Below are 23,270 nucleotides of genomic sequence, written 5' to 3' on the forward strand. Positions count from 1 at the left end.
CAGATTCAGCAGATCCTCCTGCACCCCATCCACCCTGCGGTTTTCATTCCTGTGGGTGGGCTTGCACAACACTGCCCTTCACACTGGGTAGGGTGACTGTGGGCAGTGGCTGAACCTCTGTTTCCTCATCTGTAAAATGGGGGTGATAGGACCTTCCCCTGAATGTGGTCGTGAGGATTGAAAGGCATGGAATTAGAATGGGGTTCTCAAACAGGAGAATGGGATAGGGAGGATGGATTTACAGAAATGCAGGTTCCTGGGCCTCGGCCCCAGCATTCCAATTCACTGAGTTCTGAGCCCTAACTTTAGGAAACATCGGACTCTAGGAGAGGGGAGCCCCTCACCCTTCGCTGTGTGGGCCAGTTACCTTGGGGCTTACCAAGTACCCCCAAAGCCCAGGCTCCCCCACCCCCAGACTTGCAGAATTGGAATCTTGGGAGTCTGATCCTGCTGTCCATTTCCAGCAGGTGGACCTAACTGGCCAGTTGGCTTAGACCAGAGCCTGAAATGGGCATTTTATTTGACACCCGGGGGGAATGAGAGGCATTTCCTCTCATCTCCAGACAGATCCCAGCCAGGTGCCCAGCATTTTAGAAGCCTGTGAGGCTTCCCTGAGGTTTGCAACTACAAGAGGTGGTGGGAGGGGCCTCCTGGAGGGCACCTGGAGGCGGGGTTGGGTTAATTCCTGGCAGGGAGCTTGGGTCTAGGGCAGGGGCAGACTTTAATCATAGGATCCCACAAATAACATCACTTGGAGGCCAGTTTGGAGAGGGGGAACTGTCGAGGAAGATACGTGAAGGGGGTAACATTTCAGTAGTGACTTAAAGGTTGAGTGAGCATGAGCTAGCAAGGCCAAGAATGGGGGGAGCCCTGCTGGGGTGGGGAGCAGGCTGCACAGCGGGCAGGGCCTGGGTCCCAGCAGCCAACCTCCGGAGCCTGTTTCCCTGTTTGCAAAGTGCGTGGGAACCTACCTCGTCCTCCCGCATCCGCGAGGATGGGGGAAGGTACCTAGGAAAGGGCACGAGCAGCCTCTGCAGCCCCTCCTGTCGGGCCGGGGCGGGGCGGGGCGGGGCGGGGTCGGGGTGCTGGCGGCTGGCGGCTGGCGGGCGGGCGGGGCGTGCGGGGTGGAGCGGGATGGGCAAATCCTGCCCGGAGGCCGGACTGGCAGGGAACCCGCGGGCAGGCGCGGCGCGCAGTGCGTGCGGCTGCGGAGCGCGCGGCTCGCCGGCCGCGGGGATCACATGAGCAGCGGCGTGGGGACCCACCGCAGCCCGCTCGTGGGCGCCCTGCAGCCGCAGCCCCGCAGCCCCGCTCCCGCACGCCCTAACCATGTCTATCTGTTGTTGCTTCTTTTTCAGGGACTATGGCAGTTCCAAGAGGAAATCAGGTAAGGGAGACTCCGGGCGTCCTCCCCTTCAGCCTCCCCTCCCGCTTCGTGCACGCTCCTCTCCGACCCTGCGACCCTGCGAAGTACTTTCTTAGGGGGTGGGGGTCCGTGCCCGCCTGCCCTGAGGTCCTGCGGGGCTGGGGTACCCCCTTCTTGCCCCTAAGATCTCTGGTACTTGCGCTCCCCCGAGTCCCCCAGCCGTCCCTGTGGGGATGGAGTGGGTGCATGGGGAGTGTGGGGGTGTCTCTGGAGGGGCCTAAGTCCCCACAACATTGGCAGGCGACCCTTCCCCGCCTCCCCCGGGCTGCGGTGCCCACTGCTGGGCACTGCTGGGCACCGCTCTGACTGCTCCTTGGGTCCTTCCCGTGGCGCGGGGTGATGGGAAGGTTAATAGAGACGCAGGGCTTTCCCCGCGGGACTGTGACGTCCAGGACTGGGAAGGGGTCGTACTTGAGTGGCTGAGTTTTCACCCTGCAGCGCAGACTTCCCCCTCCTCCTCCTCTTCCTCCTCCTCCTCCTCCTCCTCCTCCTCCTCCTCCTCCTCCTCCTCCGGCTCTGAGTGCGCCCTCCTTGCTGCGGGGGAGGGAGCTCTGCGTGGCCGCAGCAGAGACGCGAGTGCGAGGGGGCCCAACCGCCCCGGCCTTGGCCTGGCAGGTGCCAGAGCTCACCCCGAGTTTGCCAAGCGGGTGGGGACAGGGAGAGAGGCGGAGCCAGCCCTCCAAGGGCGGGCGCTGTCCACTGGGGTCAGAGAAGGGTTCTCCCCGGGTGGGGCAGGCCGGGCTAGGCGGATGCCTGGTGTGGGTGGGGTGTCGTTGATTGGGGGAGGGTGGTCCCTAGGAGTTAGGGCTGTGTGTGCAGATGGGGGGAGGGCGCGCGGACTGCATCGATCCATGTTGGCATGTGTACTGCCTGTATTTATGGGGTGGTGAGTTATGGGGGTGAGCAGCCCTCTGAGGAGGCCTGGCCCTTGGGGATGCGGGAAGTGTGTGTGTATAACCACGTGGCTCACGTTAATGGTTCCTGTGGGAGGCATGTGTCCAGTGCCCTGGCCTGTGGATGAGCAGAGGCTTGTGTGTCTGTGTGTGATGGATGGGGTGGGGGGTTGGGGGTCGGTTGCATAGTGTGTGTTTCTGCGTGTGGGTTTCTCTGTTCTGTGCGTACAAGAGTTTGTTCATATGCTTATTGGGATTGGAAAGTTGTGTCCTGGGTGATGTACTGGGGGGCATGTGTGTATGTGGGGTTGAGTGAGTCTGCATCGTTGCGTGCTGTGAGGCTGCTTACTTGTGTGGGTGCACAGACGTTGGGTATGTGTGCCAGTGTGTTGGGCTCTGGTTATGGGTTGGAGCCTGTGTTCATGTGTTTGGTTCCCTGTTTGGGGGGGGGGGGGGAGCGGGGGGGCTGTGGGATGAGATATGTGTGCTCGGCCCTGTCACCCGGGCAGGGGGTGTCTCTGGTGTGCCTGCCCACTGATGCAGAAGGCCTTTCCTCCGTGGCCAGGAGGGTAGGCTGCCTTATGACCCCGAGGAGCTGCAACATCGCCTCAGCTGTCACTTGCAGTCTTGGCCCCCGAGAACTGGGAAGGACCTGCAAACCTGGGCCTGTGTCTGGGACAGCCCCCTCCCGGGAGACTTGCGTTGGGCCTCAGACCATAGTGTCCTGGCTGAGCCTGGGCTCAGAATCTGGCAGGTGTGGTCTTAGGCAAGTTTATAACCTCTGCTTCAGTTTCCTCATTTTCTATCTACCTCACATGTAGCACACGATAACCACGACAGAAGTATTAGTTTCTCATCATCATCAGACTTTCTGAAGCCATGGGACTGGGTGATCCCTTTTCCACTCTGGGCCTCAGTTTCCCTCCGTGAAGTCAGGGGCTGGACCAGATAACCCCTCAGGTCCCCCCACCCCCAGCCTCTGAAGCTCAGGTTCTGTGCTGGTTCTTAAGCAATGCAGGGCCCCACCCAGGGAAAACCTTGCCCAGGTTCTCTGCCTTCCACTCTCAGGCCGGGAAGAGGCTGGATGGAGGAATTTAATTTACGCTGGTGTGCTCGGGATAATGGCCACTTAGTGTAGTGGTTAAAGTGCCAGCTCTGGAGCCGATGGCAGGAGTTTAGAGCTTGGCTTTCCTCCTCTGAGACCTGGGGCAGATATCTTACCCTCTCTGTGCCTGTTCTCTCCTCTGTAAATTGGGGATAACATTCATACACATGGTCAAAAAAAAAAAATTCTCACACGTTGTAATGGTTCATTTTACTTAATTTATGTGTCAACTTGGCTCATCCATGGTAAAGCATTATTCTGAGTGGTTCTATGAAGGTGGGTTTTGAATGAGATTAACTTTTAAATTGGCGGGCTTTGAGCCTGGCCAGTGTGGCTCAGTGGTTGAGCATCAGCCAATGAACCAGGAGGTCATGGTTTGATTCCTGGTCAGGGTATATGCCTGGGTTGTGGACTTGGTCCCTTCTTAGGGGCATGCAGAAAGCAGCCGATCGATGTTTTTCTCTCATCATTGATGTTTGTATTGCTCCCTCTCCTTTCCTCTCTCGAAATCAATAAAAACTGATAAATCAGTGGACTGAGAGATTACCTTCTATAATGTGTGTTGGCCTCATCTGGTTAGTTGAAGGCCTTAATAGAACAAGGACTGACTTCCCCTGAGCAAGAAGTCATTCTGCCAGCAGACTGCCTTTGTACTTGAACTGCAACCCTTCCCTGAGTATTTAGCCTGCTAGCCTACCACATCAGATTTGGGGCTCACCATGCCTCCACAATCATATATTATACGCATACCCTGTTCTGTTTCTCTGAAGAACCCTGACTAATACACACTTCATATGGTTATAATGATGAATGAATATGTATGTATGTGTGTGTGTGTGTGTATATATATATATATATATATATATATATATATATATATATATATGCTTAGAACACTGCCTGCAACCTGGAAAGCTCTCCCAACATTCGAGCTAGCTACTGTTATTATTTGATGAGCATTTACTGTGTGCTGGCAACTTTACAAATGTCTCCTCATTTGTTGCTCAAAGCCACGTTGCCTAGTGGGTGGGTGGGTAGGATTCCCATTTTGCAAATGAGAAACTGAGGCTCTGAGAGGATGGCTGCCCAAAGTCTGTGGCAAAGTGAGGATGTGAGTCCAAGTTTAGGGTTCTACCCTGCTCTGTTGTGAAGCTCACGAAGCTCCCCAGGGTCCCTTTAGCGAGGGACATTTGCACCGAGGAAACGGATGCTGTCATCACTTTCACATTTTAGACCCCAAGGCCCCAGCTCCTAGGAGGATCTCTAGGAGGGATCTCCTTGAGCACAGATCCGAAGCCAGGCCTCGGGAGGGTGGAGTCAACAGGGAGAAAGTTCCCGACAGAACACAGCCTTAGGGCGGGGCAGGACCGGGGACCTTGAAAGCAGCCTCAGGTTTCTGCTCCTTCCTGCGTCTTCCCCACCCCCATCCACCCTGTTGCTCAAGCCCAACATCTAGAAGTCGCCCTTGACTCCTCCCTTTTTCTCACCTGCCAACCTGACCTCCAGATCCGTTCAGTTCTCCCACCTCCACCACCAGCCCCTGTTGGAAAGCCTCTCATGCCTGCCTGCCCACCAGCTCCCTCCTTGGCCTCTCTGCTTCCACCCTTGCCCTTCTACCCTTTTATCTACACCACAGCTAGAGTGAGCGCTCCAAAACACATACCAAATAATGAGCTTTTCTGCTTAAATGCCACCAAAGGCCTTCCCATCTTAACCAAAGAAAAGTCCTTATCTCAGCCTACAGAGTCCTGTGTGCTCCTCCCCCCTCCTCTTCTACCCCCCCCTTCCCCCCCCCCCCCCCCCCCCGCCACCATCCTGCCCTGGGTTCCTATCCTCTCCTCCTCTCCCCACCCCATTCCCACTCCAGCACTCTCTGCTCAGCCATACCTTACATACACTGAGTGGCCAGATTATTATGACCACCCCATCAGTACTTCATTGACACTTCCAAAAATACTGAATATTGAAAACTTCCTAAGCAAATACTCTCAAGGTTTTATTATTATTACTAGAGGCCCGATGCACGAAGATTCGTGCAAGAATGGGCCTTCTTTTCCCTGGCTGCGGGCACCGCCTTCGCTCCGGCCCGGAGCCGCCTTTCCGCCTTCCCATGCTGCCCAGAGTCCCAGAGCGGGCTGGGGCGGTGAGGAATGCCCCTGGCCACTTGGCGCCTGTGTGTGCAAATTAACCTGCCAGCTTTGTTGGGTTAATTTGCATACTCACTCCTGATGGGCTGGTGGGTGTTGCGATGGTATGGTCAATTTGCATCTTTCTCTTTTATTAGTGTAGATTATTTGCATAACTAATTCACTTCATTGTACTGATGTGGGGGGGGTCATAATAATCTGGCCGGTCATAAGCTGGCCGGTCATAACCTGGCCACTCAGTGTACATCGTTTGTTCTCTCCATATGGCCTTTATTTACACTTGCTGTTCCCTCTGCCTAAATGCTGTTTCCACATGGCTAGCTCCTTCTTAAGATTTCTACTTAATTGTCACCTGGGAGAAGCTGCCCCCATCCTCTACTGCCTAACTGCCCCCTCAACTCACCCTGCTTTTCCCCTGCACCTCACTGAGCACACTCTAATTACCTCTTGGGTTTGCTTTCTTTCTTTTTACTTCCTTTATTTCTTTCCACCACCTTGAGAGTGAGGACCTTGCTGCAGGCCTCGCACCAGCTCTATGCCAGGTACTGTGTCAGGTGTTGAGGTTACAGGAATGTGTCTGCCTGCCTTCGAGGGGTTTACAGTCTTCTAAGGGTGGTGAGCTGTATTTACAAGGATGTATATTAGATGGAGGGAGTGCCATGATTACCTGAGGAAGAGCAGTCCAGGCCAAGGGCACAGTGAGTGCAAAGGCCCTGGGGTGGGAGCATGCTGGCTTGCTCGGGGCAAGGCAGGGAGGCTTGTGGCTGGGGATGGAGAAGAGGGGAGGTCGAGGTGGTAGGAAGTGAGAGCAGAGATGCAGCTGGGGGTGGGGAGAGCAGCATAGGCCACCGGGGCCTTGCAGGCCATTTTAAGGATTTTGACTTCCACCATGAGATAAAGCGCCACTAAAACAGGAGTGGGGAACCTTTTTTCTGCGAAGGGCCATATGGATATTTATAGCATCATTCATGGGCCATACAAAATCATCAACTTAAAAATTTGCCCGTTATACCTGGTCAAACATTTAATTAACTCACCCCTAATGCCTTGGCAGGGCCAGACCAAATGATTTCAAGGGCCTTATGCGGTCCAGGGGCTGGACATTCCCCACCCCTGCTCTAAAGGGTCCTGAAGAGGGGGCTGTGACCTGACTTAGATCTTAGGAGCACTTCCCTGGCCGGTGACGAGACAGATGAGCGATGAGGACGCCCGCTGCAGTGGGGGCGCTGGGTTTGATGACGGTGTGGGCTGTGAGGGGGAGTTTTACTGGGCGCTGGGAAGAGCCAGGTTGCCTGGGCTTCCAGTCTTAGTCCCACATGTTGCTGGTCATGTCATCTCGGCTCTGTTACCTCCCCTGTTCTGTTGTGTTGGTCAGGGGTCGATAGGAGAAACAGAACCAGGAGGAGCTATGTCTGTATTCAGAGATTTCTGCAAGGATTTGGCTGACTAGGCAAGTGTGAAGTTCAAGGGCAGGCTGGGGTTGTGGTCCACAGGTGAAATTTCTTTTTCTTTTCTTTTTTTTTTCTTTGTGCAATTTCTTTTTTAGTGAAGCCCCAGCTCTGCCCTTAAGGCCTTTCAGCTGATTGGCTCACCGCCCCCCCCCCCCCCCCCGCCACCCAATATCTAGATAATCTCACTGAAAGCAAAATAATTATGGACTTTATCTCATCTGCAAACTATCTTCCCCAGCAACACCTAGCTTAGTGTATGGTTGAAAAGTTGACACACAAAACTGTCACTCCTGTAAAATGAAGTCGTTATCAGAGCAGCTACCTCAGGAAGGTGCAGAGGTTCAAGGAGGTGATGCTGTTAGAAGGCTTTGTGCCTGGCAGTGGGAAGGGCCTGTTGCTGTTAGCTGTGATAGGTGAGCGCTGCTCTGGGAGCTCAGAGCGGGCTGGAGCGGGCGCCCCAGAGCAGGGGCTCAATGGTGCTCTCAGCTCTAGGAAGCAGCGATCTCCAGGGCCCATGACTGAGGAGTTCTGAGTTGCGCCACTAGGGGGCGCAGGAGGCCACGGATCCTGTGGACTCGACCTGGCCCTAGGATTGTTGCTGGGCTGAAGGACTGGTCCTCTTCCCAGCAAGCAGTTCTGTGAAGCTGCCGCTAGTGTAAATGCAAATAAGGTTGCTCAAGAGTGTTGTAAGTTTGTTCTTTGGAGCAAGTATTGATGCTTCTCATGAAATCCTGTTTACTTTATACTTTTCTTTGGAATAATTGGTGAGTTCAGGCCAACTTCCATTTTAGTGATCATAAAACCTGCATTATTATTATTGGACAGAATTAAGGAGATCAGCGTTACTGTAGTTACATCAGGAGAAGCATGTTTTGCTTGGAGGTGAGAGTTAGGTTTGGGCATCAGACAGACAGGGTTTGAACCCCTTCTCTGCCGTGCGTCTGCTCTGTAACCTGGCAACTTACTTAACCCATGACCTTCATGCCCCCATATGGAAAATGGGGGTACAGATTGTACCCGCCTCGATTAAATGTAAGAGTTGAACTAGCAGAGGGCCTGGCACATAGCAGGCTCCCAATACTAGTAGCTACCATTGTTGTTTTAGTTATCGATGGGTTCTGGAAGGAGGAGAGAATTTGGTTTTACCTTTGCTTTGAGAGTAAAGACCCACTTGAAGCATTTATTTCTGTCTGTGAGCCCTGGGCCTGGTCCAGAGGAGATGGACCTAGACTCAGCCATGGCAGAGTATGCAGAATTAAGAACACGGACTCCAGAACCAAAATGCCTAGCTTCATGCCCTAGCTCTGGGAAAGTCCTTAACTTGCCGGTGCCTCAGTTTCCTCATCTGTGAAATGGGATAATGATAGCACTTCGTCAGATTGTTTGAGGCTTGAAGGTGAGTTAATGCATATGAAGGGTTACCTCCAACACTGTGCTTGGTCCAGTAAACACTCACTAAGCTGCTTTTATTATGAATAGGAGACGCACCTTAGGTGTCTGGCTCTCAGCCAGGAGAGACCACTGGCTGTAGATTTGCCCTCTGCCACGAGTGACTCCTTGATCAGACGGGGGAAGGCAGTGTGTGCACCATCTCGTAATGGCCAATAAGCCTACAATAACCCAGGCAGGTGGTCTTGCGCTTTCCCCGCCCACCCCCCCACCCCCCATTTATAGACCAGGAAAGGTAGGTTAACGAACTTGCCCAAGGTCACCTAGCCAAGTCAACAGGGGATTCGAACCCAGTCCTTCTGATCCAGACCTCTTTCTGCTGAAATCTGTTCCTTCCTGAGCCAAGGCCTATAGGTGACCAGGACGTGGGCTCTGAAGACCTCTAACGGGCAGTTCCCAGTGGGAGGGACCTGCCCCAGAAAGAGCCACCTGAGGTTTTAGAAGGACCCCCTTGGTCACAAGGGATTCCTAATTGGATAAAGGGTCTCTTTGCAGAGTATGACTAATATCCCCTTAATTTCTCTTTTTATGAATTGGGTTCCTAATGAAATGGATTTTCTGAAAGCAAAGACTCACGCACATATACCAGCTACTATAGGCCTTCTCCTTTAGTAGAAATGAAGCAACTAAGAGAAGGGCTGCTGCCTGGCTAAGGAGAGGGGTGGGCAGAACCTGGGTCCCACTCAGCGCACTCCCACCAGCCCTGGGAGGAGGCGGAGGCGTGAGGGGGGCCGTTGTGTAGCAGAGAAAGCAGCTCCTAAGACTTCCTGTGTCTCCTCTTCCCCCAGAGGATGCCCCAGGACACAGAGCAGAACCAGCTCTCTTGGCCCGGGGCCTGCCCTGCTCACCAGCCACAGAGGGAGACGGACAGACAAAGCAGATCAGCGGCTGTCACTCCCCCAGTGTGCAGGGTTCCCTGAGGCTCCCATTCCTCTTAAGCGGTTGCTGGTCCCTGGCCTCTTGGAGCTCACAGCTCAGCTGAGAAAGCAGGGCATTGTCAGGGATTCATTAACGCATACAAGGCAGGATGGATTGTGATCCTCAAGCTGTGGGAGTCACATAAGAGGGGGGTTAGAGACGTGTCTGGAGGAAGGGAGAGACTGAGATGAGTGAGGAGTGGGCAGGTGGGGGTGGGGGTGGGGGTGGGGATCATGAGCAGGGACTTGGAGGCTGGATTGAGTTTGAGAAATTGAGGGAAGGAGAGGTGTCCAGTCTGGCAGGAGAGAAGGGCTAGGGAGTGGGCGGAGGGGCGGCGGGTGCAGGAGATGAGTCTGGAAAGGAAGCCTTGGAGAGAGCATCAGCAGGACTTTTCAGAGTATTTCCCAAGGCAGATCTGGGAGCCTGTATGCCGGTGGGAGTTCCTGTCTGCCCGAGCCACCCCTCGGCAGTGAGGAGGCCCAGGCTGCTTCGCAGGGATGGCCAGGATATTCCTGGCACCATCCGACGCCAGTTCCAAAAGCGGGCGTGTCTTGTGAAGGCATCGCCTCTGGCTCGTCTCACCCGGGCTGGTGTTTTAAACAATTTTTAATTTTCATGGCTGCAGGTCCTCAGCCTGATGTCATCCCTGGAGTTCAAAGCCAACTAATTGGGAGTGAAAGGAGGCTGATGGATTGGGCAGCTCCACGGCCAGCCCACGTGGCACTGATGCTCACGTGTGTGTGTGTGTGTGTGTGTGTGTGTGTGTGTGTCTGTGCCACAACTCCCTCAGCCAGAGGCAGCCCGGCCCCCCAGCTCCACTGGTCTGGACACATGGGGCGGGGTAGGCGAGGAGTCCGCTCCCAGGACGGAGGCAGCTAGCTGGTAGCCTTGATGCTCAGCCCCGCCTAGTCTCTTTCTGTCCCCTTGCTCCTGCGACGGCTTCTGCAGGGAGAACAGGCCGGTGGTCTGGCAGGGAACAGCATGTGCAAAGCCTGGAGGTGAGCTTCAGAATCTCACCAACCGACGTCCAGGCTCCCTGGCCCTGCCCACACCTACTGAGCCAGCACCTCTGGGGGCGGTACCAGGAAACAGCATTCTGACAGACTCCCCAGGGATTCTGAGATCGAGCCAGGGTGGACTTTTGGAGGGTCATCCACGTGGGTTGATGGCGGTGTTCAGGGTAGATGGGCAGTGAGGCGGCAGAAGGATCAGCGTCCCGGGGATGCACCGTGACTGGATGGAACCTAGCAGATGCAATTTGGTTATCGCCCAAGTTGGGGGGCTGGGCCAGCACGGGAAAGGGGGACCAGTCCGAGGACAGTGAACACTGGCCCAGCTTTTGGGGCCTTGGAGAACGGCTAGGGAAGGGGCCTGCCCAGCCACTGGCCTCCCATCTCGCCTCGTCGGAAGGCAGTGACCAGACTCCATCTGCCTTTTGTTTCCATCCGGTTTTCTTCTTGGGGGAGGACACACCCGAGTTGCGGTCCAGCAAAGAAAGGCTCCCCACCGCAGCCCTCGGCCAGAAAATAACTTGTTTCTCACTTCGGCTTTTGGTTTACAGACATGTGACAAAAGAGGCCACATTTCCAGTAAGGACGGAGCCAGTGGAAAAACAAAGATTTGGGGAAATGTGCATTACTTATTGTTTTAGCACCTTTTTCTGATCTGAAGTTACTTTGTTTAGAAAGAGAAATGTGGCGTGTGTAGCTGCATTGGCTTGTGGCCTTTTTATAATTGGCCAGTTTTGAAATGTGGAGGCAAAGAAAAATTTTTCCAAAGTTTCACTAAAACTTAGATGTTTGCGGGGGCGGGGGCGGGGGCGGGGAGTGGTTTTCCCCAACTCTTGCTGCTTTGCCCCCCTGGAGCTTGTCATCGCCACTCGTGACCCCATCAGCTGGTACAAAGATGGGTTTTGTTACTGGCAGACCTGGAGTCTTGGACCCAGAAAACTGGGCCATGTCAGAAAGTTCCTTCACTTCCCTGTGCTCAGACGGACGAGGCACCCCCGTTGCTCCTTCTGCAAAGCTGCTCCTGGGTTGGGGTGCGGGGCATTGTCAGAGGGGCCCCCGCAGGGTCTGGGGGCTGCCTTTCCCATTATCCCAGGTCACCCCAGCTCAGCCCTGGAGCACCTTCGGCTCCGGAGTGTTGGATCTAGGTCAGGGTTGAGTGCATAACTGTTCTGGCAGGAGGGTGAGGACCTTGTAAAGCTGTGATGACAGGCTGGTGACCAGAGGCCAAACCCAGACTCTCTTTGTACATTGGCAATGGCCCCCCAAGGAAACCTGCACATTTTAACGCCCCTTGTCCCAGTTCTGTCTCCTGGTCGGTCCGCTCCCTGCTCTGACCCTGTCCCTCCCTGCAGCTGGTGGCTCCAAGAGCATCTTCTAGGTTCTCACTTGCATCTGATTACGGGGTTCTGATTAGAGGGCCCTGTCCCCACCTTCTTCGATGACCTCAGTTGCTCTCTCTGCTCTAAGCTCAATCGACTCGAGTAGCAGCTCTCCTGGAGGCAGTGTGGGCGGAGGGGGGGGGGGGGGGTAGACGAACCCTCGAGGGCCGAATTGATAGGAACGAGTTTCTGAATGGACACTGGCACTAGGCGTCCCTTCTAGGCTTAGATGGTTCCTGCCAGGCCGCAGGCTGACCTCACTGCTCCGCCACGGCTGTCGTGTAGACCTGCCCAGCGTGCATCTGCGCTCTTCCTCTGCGCCAGGCCCTGCAGTGGGAGCTCAGGGACACTGAGGTGGATCCAAGGAGGTCCTTGTCCTCAGGACTCTCAGTCGCCGGGGAGGTGAGAAGGTAAACAGTAGTTATAATGCAATGCTCTGGGGTTGGGGCAGAGTGAGAAGGAGGTTTGTGAAATGAATCCTGGTTTGCTGAGGTTTTTAAATATATTTTTATTGATTACAGAGAGAGGAAGGGAGAGGATAGAGAGATAGAAGCATCAATGATGAGAGAGAATCACTGATCGGCTGCCTCCTGCCCGTCCCCCACACGGGGGATGGAGCCCACAATCCAGGCATGTGCCCCGACTGGGAGTCGAACCGTGACCTCCTGGTTCGTAGGTCGATGCTCAACCGCAGAGCCACGCCGACCAGACTGGCGGAGGGTTTCGAATGAGCCAGCCTGGAGAAGAGGGCGGGCTGCGGCAGAGAGCAGCTGGTCCGTACCCTCGGCATTAGCTGTCCGAGGTGCCACTCTTCCCGACTGGGCTGAGGCGTGTCCTCTATACCCCGAGCACCTACCGGCAGGGCTGTTGTGCAGAAGGCCACTCACTTGCCCCAAGACCCTTTCCACAGAAGGAGGACTCGCTTCTGTGGTCTCCTGGGGGATGTAGGTCCTTGCCTGGGAAGGAGGGCGTGACTCCTGACTTAATGGTTCCCCAGCCAGGTGCCTGGCACTAGGAGGTGGTCATTAACCACCTAATAGACTGGTCTCCCTGAAGAAGGGATCGCCAGCCAGTGGGTTTCCCCAGTGGCTGATGGTCCAGAAAGGACATCAACCACAGAGAAGTGTTCCCACCTTCCCTCTTGTGTAGTGAGCCAGGGCCCTCTGAGCACTGGGCCTTCTTCCTGCTTCTCTCCAGGTGGAGACTCTGCACCAGCCAGAGGCCCTGCGCTGTCGTGCCAAAGGGTTAAGGCCCCCCCACCCCCCACCTACCCTCCCTGGCCTTCTGGGCATAGCTCGGTCACATGAGAGCCAGATGTGGGGATTTCCCAAGTGTTGATGTGCTTGTGTGTTTATGTGGCATCTGAGAGCTCAGGGGATTGGTCCTGGCCCTCCCAGAGCAGGAGAGGGACGGGGTGAGGAGAGGCCCAGGGGTACCCAGCACACACCGTGGGGGCTGCTCTGAGCCTGCTGAGCCCTGCCCCTACCAGACATCACAGATAAGCCAGTTGTTCTTGCTTAGACTCCCATCTCCTGCAACATCCCTCTTCCCATAGACCAGTGATGGCAAACCTATGACACACATGTCACAGGTGACACGCGAACTCATTTTTTTGGTTGATTTTTCTTTGTTAAATGGCATTTAAATATATAAAATAATTATCAAAAATATAAGTCTTTGTTTTACTATGGTTGCAAATATCAAAAAATTTCTATATGTGACACGACACCAGAGTTAAGTTAGGGTTTTTCAAAATGCTGACACGCTGAGCTCAAAAGGTTCGCCATCACTGGCATAGACCGTATTGGTTAGAGATAATTTTTTAAGTGTCTTTAAAGGGCTTTACAGCAGATACTGGGAGCCGGCAGTCTTCCAGGGATTTTCTGCCGGGTCCGGGTACCTGCCCGTGAGCACTCTGCCCAGCACAAGCTGGGCTCAGGGTCTTCGCCAGCCTAAGAAGGCCTGTATGTGGCTTAACAGGCAAACCTGGACTAAAGAGAGTGCAAGGTCCTGGTGCAAAGAATACCCCAGGGCAGTGGGGTAAGCCAGGCCTGTTTCCACGTGAAACCCTTGGGACCGAGGGCAATGAATGTGCAACCTCCTATGAGCCACTGAGGATTTATTGGGCACCACCGACTGTGTTCAGGGTGCTGTGAGGATGCTGTCAGGGTTAAGACCCTGAAGGAACTTAGGATCTGGTTGGAGAGACTCATAACAAATTTTGAATAAGCACCTACTATGTACCAGACACTTGCTAGGACTGTAGTGCTAACCAGACATTCTGGAGCCAGTTGACACAGTCAGTGAGCAATTCAGAGATCCTGCTCAGGGCAAGATGAGGGAAGCTGGCAAACCGTGAAAACTGGGTCATCCTCAACTCTGGCCCTCACTCCCACCCCTCTCTGACTCCATTGAGGGCAGTGTCCACCCAGATGTCAGCTGAAGCATTGTGAGCCCTGCCCCAAAGTCAGGGTCCAGTTACAGATGCCAGGCCTCCAGGACTCAGCCCTGATTGCACCCCTACCCGACTCCAGCCCTGTGTGCCCTCTGGTCAGTCTGGGCAGCCTCAGGGAGTGAGGATGACCATGAGTGGCAGCTCCACCAGGGCCAGGAAGGTGGATGAGGGAGTCACGTTGCCTCCCGCAACCTGCGTAACTCCTGATGCAGGCAGGAACACCTGGGAAAGCGTCTGTGCTCATGAATATCTTCCCTGTCTCCAGAGCTTGGAGACAAATGGTGGAGAGTCAGTTGGTCAGAGCCAGGGCCCCCAAACTGTGCACATGGTAGATGCTCATTAAATGATTAGCAGCTGATTCATTGATCATCCAATAGCAAGAGTCCAGCCTTGAGAACACAAGACATTCCACTTGCTGTGGCCCTGGGCTGGCCGTGGGCTGGCCATGGTTGTTGACTCCATCACTCACTCCTGGCTCTCGTGGAGACAGCCAGGGAGGGAGACAGACTACAGAGCTGGGGGCCTGCAGCCCCAGCAGCTGCTCACTCCCATCCTGTTCCGCTGGCCCCCGTTCCTGCTGCTGCCTCGTCCCCACAGCTACAGGCTTTGCTAGGGACTAGCCCAGTCGTTGGGGGAGGACCACCAAGGCAGACGCTCCAGGGAGGGGGGTGGCTGGGATCCTGGAACTCTGAACAGAGTTAAGTTTGTCTCATCTCTGCACACCAACGCCCGGCATGGGGAGAGGAGGGAACCTGAGAACTGAGGGGGGAGGCTGCGACCCAAGGGGCTTGCTATGGGGTCAGGCAGCAGCTGCTGGGAGCGGAGGCTCAGAACCTCTCCTGCCTTCCCACCCCGAACCCCTCGGTCCACCCACGCTGCCTCTGATTAACCACAGCACCTGTCTTGTCTTTAACCAGGAAGCTTCGGGTCTTTTCAGCAAATGGAGGGAGGATGGCAGACCTGCCCACCACCTCCTGCCCGCGTAGACCCTCTAGGCAGCTGCAGTGCCCCTGGGCTCCCTGGCCACTCTGCCCTTACCCACTTAGGCTGGGGCCAAAGTGCCTTTGAACTTAGTCCCTAAGGGGCTGTGGAATGGCTCCAGGCCCAGCCCAGCCTCCACCCCACCCCATTCCCCACCTGAGCCAGGCAAACTGACTGTTCTCTGACTGCAGAGCTGAGTGGCCGGAGGGTCAGCAGTGCATTCCTACCCCGGGTGGGACTGCCCCCACGTGGACCCTGGTTTCTGAGAAAGGCAGCTCCTGGGGAAGGAGGCAGGCCCCTTCGTACTGAGAGCAGAATGAATAGGAATATGGCTGCACTTACAAAGAGAAGCCCAGCAGAAATAAATGAGCTTCCCTTGGCCAATGGCCAGGGAGGATCCAGAGAATATAGTTCCCTGTTTTAGGCCCCTTTGTTCCCAGCTCCCGGCCAGCCTGCCTGGGCTCAAGCCTGGGCCATCACTTCCTTGCTGTGGGGCCTTGGGAAAAAGCCTTAACTTTCCTGGGTCCCACTGTCTGCATCTGTGAAATACAGATTGTTGTAAGGATTAAATTAGGTAGGGCTCATAAAATGTTTGGCACAGTGCCCAGCACGAGTGTTCAGAAAGTGGGAACTAGTGTAATTGTTCTAGCCCCAGCCCTGCCACTCACTTGCTGTGTGATCTTAAGCAAATGTCTTCCCCTCTCTGCTCCTGAGGGTCCCTAGGCCTGGCCTGCCATCAGGGCCTATCTTCCCCAGCTGCCAGCAGCCAGCCCCGTCCCTGCCACCGCCGCTGCCCTCTGTGTGTGTGGCGACTGGTGGGGAAATTGGGGCCCCGGCACTGCCCACGCCTACCGCCACCCACCCCTGTTCCCCATTGGGCAATCGGAGCCTGCCGGCTGGGGGAAGGGACCAAGAGGTTGGCCAGCAGGCGCCCCCCCCCCCCCCACCCCCCGCCATCAGGCAATCAGGGCCTGCAGGCTGGGGGCAGCTCCTGTGTTGAGCGCCTGCCCCCTGGTGGTCAGTGTGTGTCATAGCTGACCAGTTGTTCCGCTGTCCCGTCAATTTGCATATTACACTTTTATATATATATAGATTGATTTCAGAGAGGTAGGGAGAGGGAGAAAGAGAAACATTGATGAGAGAGAATCATTGATCGACTGCCTCCTGCATGCCTCCCACTGGGGATCAAGCCCACAGCCCAGGCATATGCCCTGACTGGGAGTTGAACCATGACCTCCTGGTTCATAGGTCGACTGAGCCACACTAGCTGAGCCCACGTGACTTTTGATTGGAAGTCATGTTTGAACAATTGATTGCTTGCTTTCTTAGCCATCTTAATAACACATTGCAGACCAGTAGTTTTATTGCTAGCTTTACCCAGTGGCCAGATAAGTTTCTATTGAACGAGTACAAAAAACATTTTACATAAATGTTAAAGGCATGCTTTAAAATTAAATACTTATTGCATTTTGAAGTTATTTATTACATGTTCTTACAAGATAATATCTTTTTAAGGTATGATACTCTGTAAAACACTGTGTAATATGAAACGGGAATTCTCATGATCCGTCTGCAGTGTGTTAATCTGGGACATCCTTTTTCTGGATGGCATTCATTTCATTTTCACCCCTTTTTTCTTCTGCTCTGAGCATGACGACCTATTTCAGGGCCCTTAAAGTGAATATATCATGCAAATTAAGCTACTTCTTTGCAAATTACTTCTTAGTAAAGGACTTTTAGCCCAGTAGGGCTGTCCTGAAGATTTGAGCCATTGTATGCCCAATAGCAGTACAGTGCCTACAAGGGATGTGCTCAGGGGAAGAGCGGCCCCTCCTATTACCACCTTTATTTTTTTAAATCGTTTTTATTATTAATTGTTGTTATTGTTAATCCTTACTCTTCCCATTGATTTTTAGAGAGCCTGAAAGCGAGGTGGGCAGAAAGAGAAAATGTTGGTTGGTTGCCTTCCACACATGCCTTGACCAGGGCCAGGAATTGAGCTTGCAACTCAGGAATTGAGCCTGGGTCCTTTCAGTCTGCAGGCTGATGCCCTATCCATTGAGCCAAACCAGCCAGGGCCTATTATCACCTTTAAGTAACAGGGCTAGCATCTGTCAGCCCCTAATCCAGTGATGGCGAACCTATGACACGCGTGTGTGTCAGAGGTGACACGCTAACTCACTTTTTTGGTTGATTTTTCTTTGTTAAATGGCATTCAAATATATAAAATAAATATCAAAAATATAAATCTTTATTTTACTATGATTGCAAATATCAAAACATTTCTATATGTGACACGGCACCAGAGTTATGTTAGGGTTTTTCAAAATGCTGACACGCCGAGCTCAAAAGGTTCACCATCACTGCCCTAATCAGTCAATGGCCTGAAAGCAGTGGCTGAGTTTCCTGGTGGCCTAGTCAAAAAAAGGAAAAGAAACACCTGGAGTCTGTAGGAAACCTAAGAAATCTAGCCCAGTGCAAAGTTTAGCTGTACAAAAGGAGAGAAAAGACTAGAGTACAGCAGATATTTAGAAATCAGTTCAAGGCTGCAGTGAGGTAAGAACAATAGAATTCCCACAGAGGGAGAGGTCTCGAGTGCTCAAGTACACTGAGATGTTGGTGGAGGAGAAGGGGGTGGGGGTGTATGCATTCCATCCGGGGGCCCCTGGCAGGGTCTCTGCTTCTCCTCCCCTCCCTGGAGCCCAGGGCGGGGGCTGTGTAAGCTGATAAGGAGGGTGACCCTGCCCTGGTCCCCTGAGCTCTTGGTTTGCTTTCATTCTCCGAGGAGTTTGTGCTGTTGGCCGTTCTCACTCCGGTCTCTCCCACCTGGGCTCACAGCCCACTCTGGATTTATTAGTTGGGATGGGCGGAACTCAGTTGACACCAAGGAAGGAAGGAGTCCTGGAAACATGGTTTGAGACTAGATTTGGGTAAATTGAACCCAATTCTCATTGCTCTGGAGTTACTCAAAGCTAAAAGGAACCTTATTATCCTCCTATATAATAAAAGGGTAATATGTAAATCGACCAAATGGTAGAACGACTGGTTACTCTGATGCACATTGACCACCAGGGGGCAGATGCTCAATGCAGGAGTTGGCCCCTGGTGGTCAGTGCACTCCCACAGGGGGAGCCCTGCTCAGCCACAAGCCAGGCTGACAGCTGGTGAGCGCAGTGGTGGTGGTGGGAGCCTCTCCCACCTCTGCAGCAGTGCTAATGATGTCTGACTGTGGCTTAGGCCCACTCCCTGAGCCATCAGTCGGACATCCCCCAAGGATTCCCAGGCTGCTAAAGGGCACAGACCGGGCTGAGGGGGACCCCTCCCCCCCCCCCCCGCCCCCCAGTGCACGAATATTGTGCACTGGGCCTCTAGTGAACCAATAGCAGTCTCTTTCCTAACTTAGGGCTATGCAGGGTTTTTAATGTAGTGCTTTCTTTGACTTCTCATAATCACCTGCACCTGACAAGAATCAGGTTCAGCATCTAAGTGTCTTCAGGTGTATTTGGCCAGGACATGCAGGCACTTGGTTTTCTCTGGGCCTAAGTTCTTACTGGTCCTGCAAGCCAAGAGTGGTGGCTGTGGCAGAGATGTAAGAACTGGGGGATGGCAGCAGAGGGACCCATCTCCACACCTCCTGTCTCTCAGGCACACACTGCTTTAGTCACTAGCTCTGCCCTTGTCGTCCACTCCCCGCTGTGTCCCCCTCCAAAACCTTTCACAGGCATTAGACCATATCACTTTTAAAACAGCTCTGCACAGAAGGCAGGTGGTTATTTGTACCCTTCTGTTACAGAGGGAAAGGAGGCTCAGATATTTGCCAAGTGCCCAGAATCTCAGGGGGAAAAAGGCAGAGTAAGCACAAGGCTCAAGATGAAAATAAATTCTTGCTCCAGTTCTCCATCCTCTGCACCTCCGGGATTATTTGCTTTTTTCCTTGAGTTTCCATATATTGAGCATGTGCTCAAGTGGTTTTCCCTGGAACGGAGGCCTGTTTCTCTGGAAAGACTCTTCAGCTGTGGTGCACGGGTACTGCGGAGACGAGCACGTTTCTGCGGGAAGAGTCTAGAACAGCGGTTCTCAACCTTCCTAAGGCCGTGACCCTTTAATACAGATCCTCATGTTGTGGTGACCCCCAACCATAAAATGATTTTCGTTGCTACCTCATAACTGTAATTTTGCTACTGTTATGAATCGTCATGTAAATATCTGATATGCAGGATGTATTTTCAGTTACAAATTGAACATAATTAAAGCATAGTGATTAATCACAAGAACAATATGTAATTATATATGTGTTAATCCGATGGTCTTAGGCAACCCCTGTGAAAGGGTCGTTCGACCCCCAAAGGGGTCGCGACCCACAGGTTGAGAACCGCTGGTCTAGAACATCAGAGAAGTGACTCGGAGACCCTGGGCCCAAATGCTTGATTTCACAGATGTGAGCATTGAGTCCCAGAGAAGTCAGGCCACTTGCCCAAGATCATACAGTTAGTTCTCAGCAAAATCGGTGGTGCAGCTTCCCAGTCTGATGCCCCCCGGTTTCCACCGGACCTCGTGACCCCTCTCTGTAGGGCCCTTGGTTCTGTCACCCGAGGAGAGGGAGGTAGAGACAACTGGGAGGGCAGGAAGCAGTTGGTTTGTGTCAGTCACAGCTGCTCATTTGGCCGCGCCTGCCTCTTGCTCCTTCACCCCATCTCTCTGTCTCCGTTTTCCCAGCCCCGAGCCAGCAACCTTGTCTGCCTCCTGGCTGGAGGGCCGGGGTTTGCGAGCCAGGGGTTCTCTGTTCATTGTAATGAGGCCGAGGGGGTCCTTCCCACCCTGGGAGACAGCTTGCTCGGGTGGGCTGGAGAGCAGGCACTCCAAAGGGGGGAAGTAGGGGGTGGGAACCATGGAACTGGGTTAATTCTGCGGATCCAGGGACTGGGAAATAAATCATGTTTTAAAAAGACTTAAAAAAAAAAAAAAAAAAAGACAGGCTCATTGCTGGTTCGCTTCCCATTTTCCTTTGGAGAGAGAAGGAAAGACCTGCTTGTGGGGATCGGGGGACATGGCATGAGCTCAGGCTGTGCACTTATCAGGGGCTCAGTCTCCTGTCCATCCCCCCGTCTGCCCAAATGCCCAAACCCCAAGGGCCTAGAAGGGTATAAGATCCTTCAAGATGATCCTTTTTTTTTTAAACCTTTATTTCCTTGAGATGATTCTTGAAAAAATTTTCCTAGCAGCCAAGACCTTGTGGGCATTTAGTCTCTGTGAGCCGAGGGTCCCCACTTCTCTCTCTTAGGGTTTTGGGCCATTCCCCCTCTCCAATAGCTCTCATCTTCTGGCATAGGGGTTGACAAACCGCTGCCCACAGGCCATACCCAGCCCAACAGATGGCTTTGTCAATAAAGTTTTATTGGCACACTGCCCACTCAGAGGGTTGAGTAATCTCGACAGAGACCTCATGGCCCACAAAGCCTAAAACATTGATTCTCTGGCCCTTTACAGAAACAGTTTGTCAACTCCTATTCAACTCCCAGGCCACATCATTTCCCTTGGCTCACTGAAAGGGGCTAGCACTTCCCAAAAGGTTTCCTTCTGAAGATCCCGAAAGAAACCAAAAAGGGAGGTATACCCAATGAGGTCAGCAGATGGGGAGAGATGTGGGTAACCTCTGGCTGGGTGGGGACACTGTATTAGCTGTGGGACTTCAGGCAAGTGACTTAACCTCTCTAGTTCATTTTTCCCACCTGAAAAATGGAGAGAAGACCGTATCGTTGTAGGTTTATTGTGAAAAACAAATGAGCTCTATATGTCAGTGCTCAGCACGATGCTTGGTGTACAGTACATGATGTGTAATTGTTTGCTGCTGTTACGATTATGATTACTGTCTGTCACTGGGTCAGGCAGCAGTGCTGGCCAGTGCTGGTGAGCAGAACAAGGTTTTTATCTCAGTGTTTGTATGAGGGTGCATGTAGGGTTTGTATCTCAACTTGCATCTCAACATTTCCTCCTCACTGTCCCTACTGCAGCCAACACTATGCTCCTTGCAGCGATGAACAGTTCAGCAGAGAAAGCCCCAGCCAGAGTGTTCCCAGACCTGCTTCCATTTCTGGCTCTGCCATTCTGTGCTTGTGGGAACTTGGGCTGGTTACTTCCCTTGTCCGAACTCATTTTCCTTCCCTGTAAAATGGGGTGGAATATGCATACCCACCTGAAGGGATTGTTGTGGAGAGTAAGTGAGCCATTATACACCACGGTGGATGGTCCATGTTTATTACATGTTGATTTGCTAGAAATGTTCACACCATTGGTTAGGCTAAGAGCTTTCTGCCTCATTATCTATATATATAAAAGCCTAAGTGACCGAACGACCAGTCGATCGGTCGCTATGACGCACACTGACCACCAGGGGCAGACACTCAATGCAGGAGCTGCCCCCTGGTGGTCAGTGTGCTCCCACAACGGGAGCACCTCTCAGCGAGCTTACCGAGCAGTGGCAGTGGCAGGTGCAGCGGGGCCGGGATGAGCGAAGCAGCGCGGGCTCCTCCCCGGCCACCTGCTGCTTCATGCACTACTCCACCCCTCAGGTACACCACCTGCCAGCAGTCCAACATCCCCTGAGGGGTCCTGGGTTGTGAGAGGGTGCAGGCCACGATGAGGGACCCCACCGGTGCCCAAATTCATGCACCAGGCCTCTAGTGTTATTATATCACGCCTCAGGATCTTACGTTCTTTTAGGTGCTTTGACTTTGCTTCTCCCTCTTGGCAGGAGGAAACTTTTAACCTCATTTCACAGATGAGGAAACAGGCCCAGATCAGACATGGCTTCTGTGCCTGGAAAAGGGCCCTCATCTCTTCTGGTCACTAAAGGTCTCTGTTCTGGGTTGGATTTGAGGTGTGAGACTCTAAAATGAGGCGTCCTCCCATTCTGCCAACGCCTGTCTGTCTTCCTCAGGGGGTGGGTCTGGGGCAAGGGCTAGAGAAGACATCCAGGCCAGTGGTGTGGTGCCCCACGCCTAGACACTGGCCTTGGGCTCTCCAGCCCTGAGGTTTGAATTCCAGATTCAGGCTGCTGAGCCTGCTGGCCTGGTGAGGATCCTTGGAGCCATCAAGCCCTGTGGGGCCAGCCACCCACAGGGCCAAAGACAAAGGTCCAGGCTGCCTTCTCCAGGGCAGTCATAACCCAGCCCACGGGCCCTGTTCCAAGCAAGGATTGTGTGGGCTTCTCCATGCTCCAAAGGATGCCTGCGTTTCGGCAGACACCTCATTATCCCGGTCCCAGCCGGCCTCTGCCTCTGTAATCACTCTGGCCAGCCCACGCCCAGCAGCCAGCCCAGGGCCAGGAAATCACTCCCCTCCCCTCCCCCGCCTTCCGCCAGCTGCTCTACGGGTGCCTGCAGCCACTCACCCGGTGGACCTCCTGCCTGCCTAACGGTTCTCTCTCCTCTGATTCTCTTCTCCCACTGCTGCCTGCTCTCGGGGACTCGGAAGTGTGGCTCTCCAGCTGGGCTGAGTCTCCCAAAAAGGACGTGACAGGTACTGCCCAGGGTGCATGCGAGTGCATGTGTGTGAACATGTGCGTCCCAGGCATCCGCGTGTGGGAGCCAGTGCTGCCGGCCCCTTGCCGCATGCTTCCCTGAGAGACGCAGCAGCCCTCTGTTGGTTCGCCCGCCATCCTCTCTGCCTCCTCCACTGCCTGTACTCTGCCTGCCTTTCGACCCTGTTAGGTCTCAGATCCGGCCTCGGAGGCCTCTGATGGGCAGCGACCACATAGCTCAGTGTGTAGCAAATGCACTTTGGACCCAGAGTGGTTGGGTTTGAACCCCAGCTCTGCTGCGTCCTGGGCTGTGCTGCCTTGGCGGGGTTCACTGACTGCCCTAAGTGGATGCAGTGCCACCTCCTGGGGAGCCTAGCACTCCGAGAGTGCCCCTATCATCATCTTCAACAATCAACTCAATTGGCCGTCCCTGTGAAATGGGCCAGCCCAGGGTTACTAATCTCACTCCAGGCAGCTAACCAGAGGCAGGAGCAGAAGCCTGGCTCCCAGTGGTCCGCACTGAGAGCGCAGGGAGCT

General features: G+C 53.8%; 1 protein-coding gene across 3 annotated transcripts in view; it reads left to right on the plus strand.

Annotated features, from left to right (window-relative positions):
• SH3PXD2A (SH3 and PX domains 2A) overlaps positions 1–23,270 on the plus strand; it is a 209,967-nt gene that overhangs the window by 131,753 nt on the left and 54,944 nt on the right. For 2 of the 3 annotated variants that reach the window (XM_070432353.1, XM_070432354.1), the window contains exons 6-7: positions 1,359–1,387; positions 22,688–22,732. In XM_070432353.1, coding sequence (XP_070288454.1) covers positions 1,359–1,387; positions 22,688–22,732 — 74 coding nt within the window. Of the gene's footprint in view, positions 1–1,329; positions 1,388–22,687; positions 22,733–23,270 lie in introns of those variants that run through there. The other variant, XM_070432355.1, reaches the window with a different exon arrangement.

This window comes from Myotis yumanensis, unplaced genomic scaffold (genome assembly GCF_028538775.1).
Source record: "Myotis yumanensis isolate MYYU_CA2020_CCGP unplaced genomic scaffold, mMyoYum1.0.hap1 SCAF_13, whole genome shotgun sequence".
Lineage (NCBI taxonomy): Eukaryota > Metazoa > Chordata > Mammalia > Chiroptera > Vespertilionidae > Myotis > Myotis yumanensis.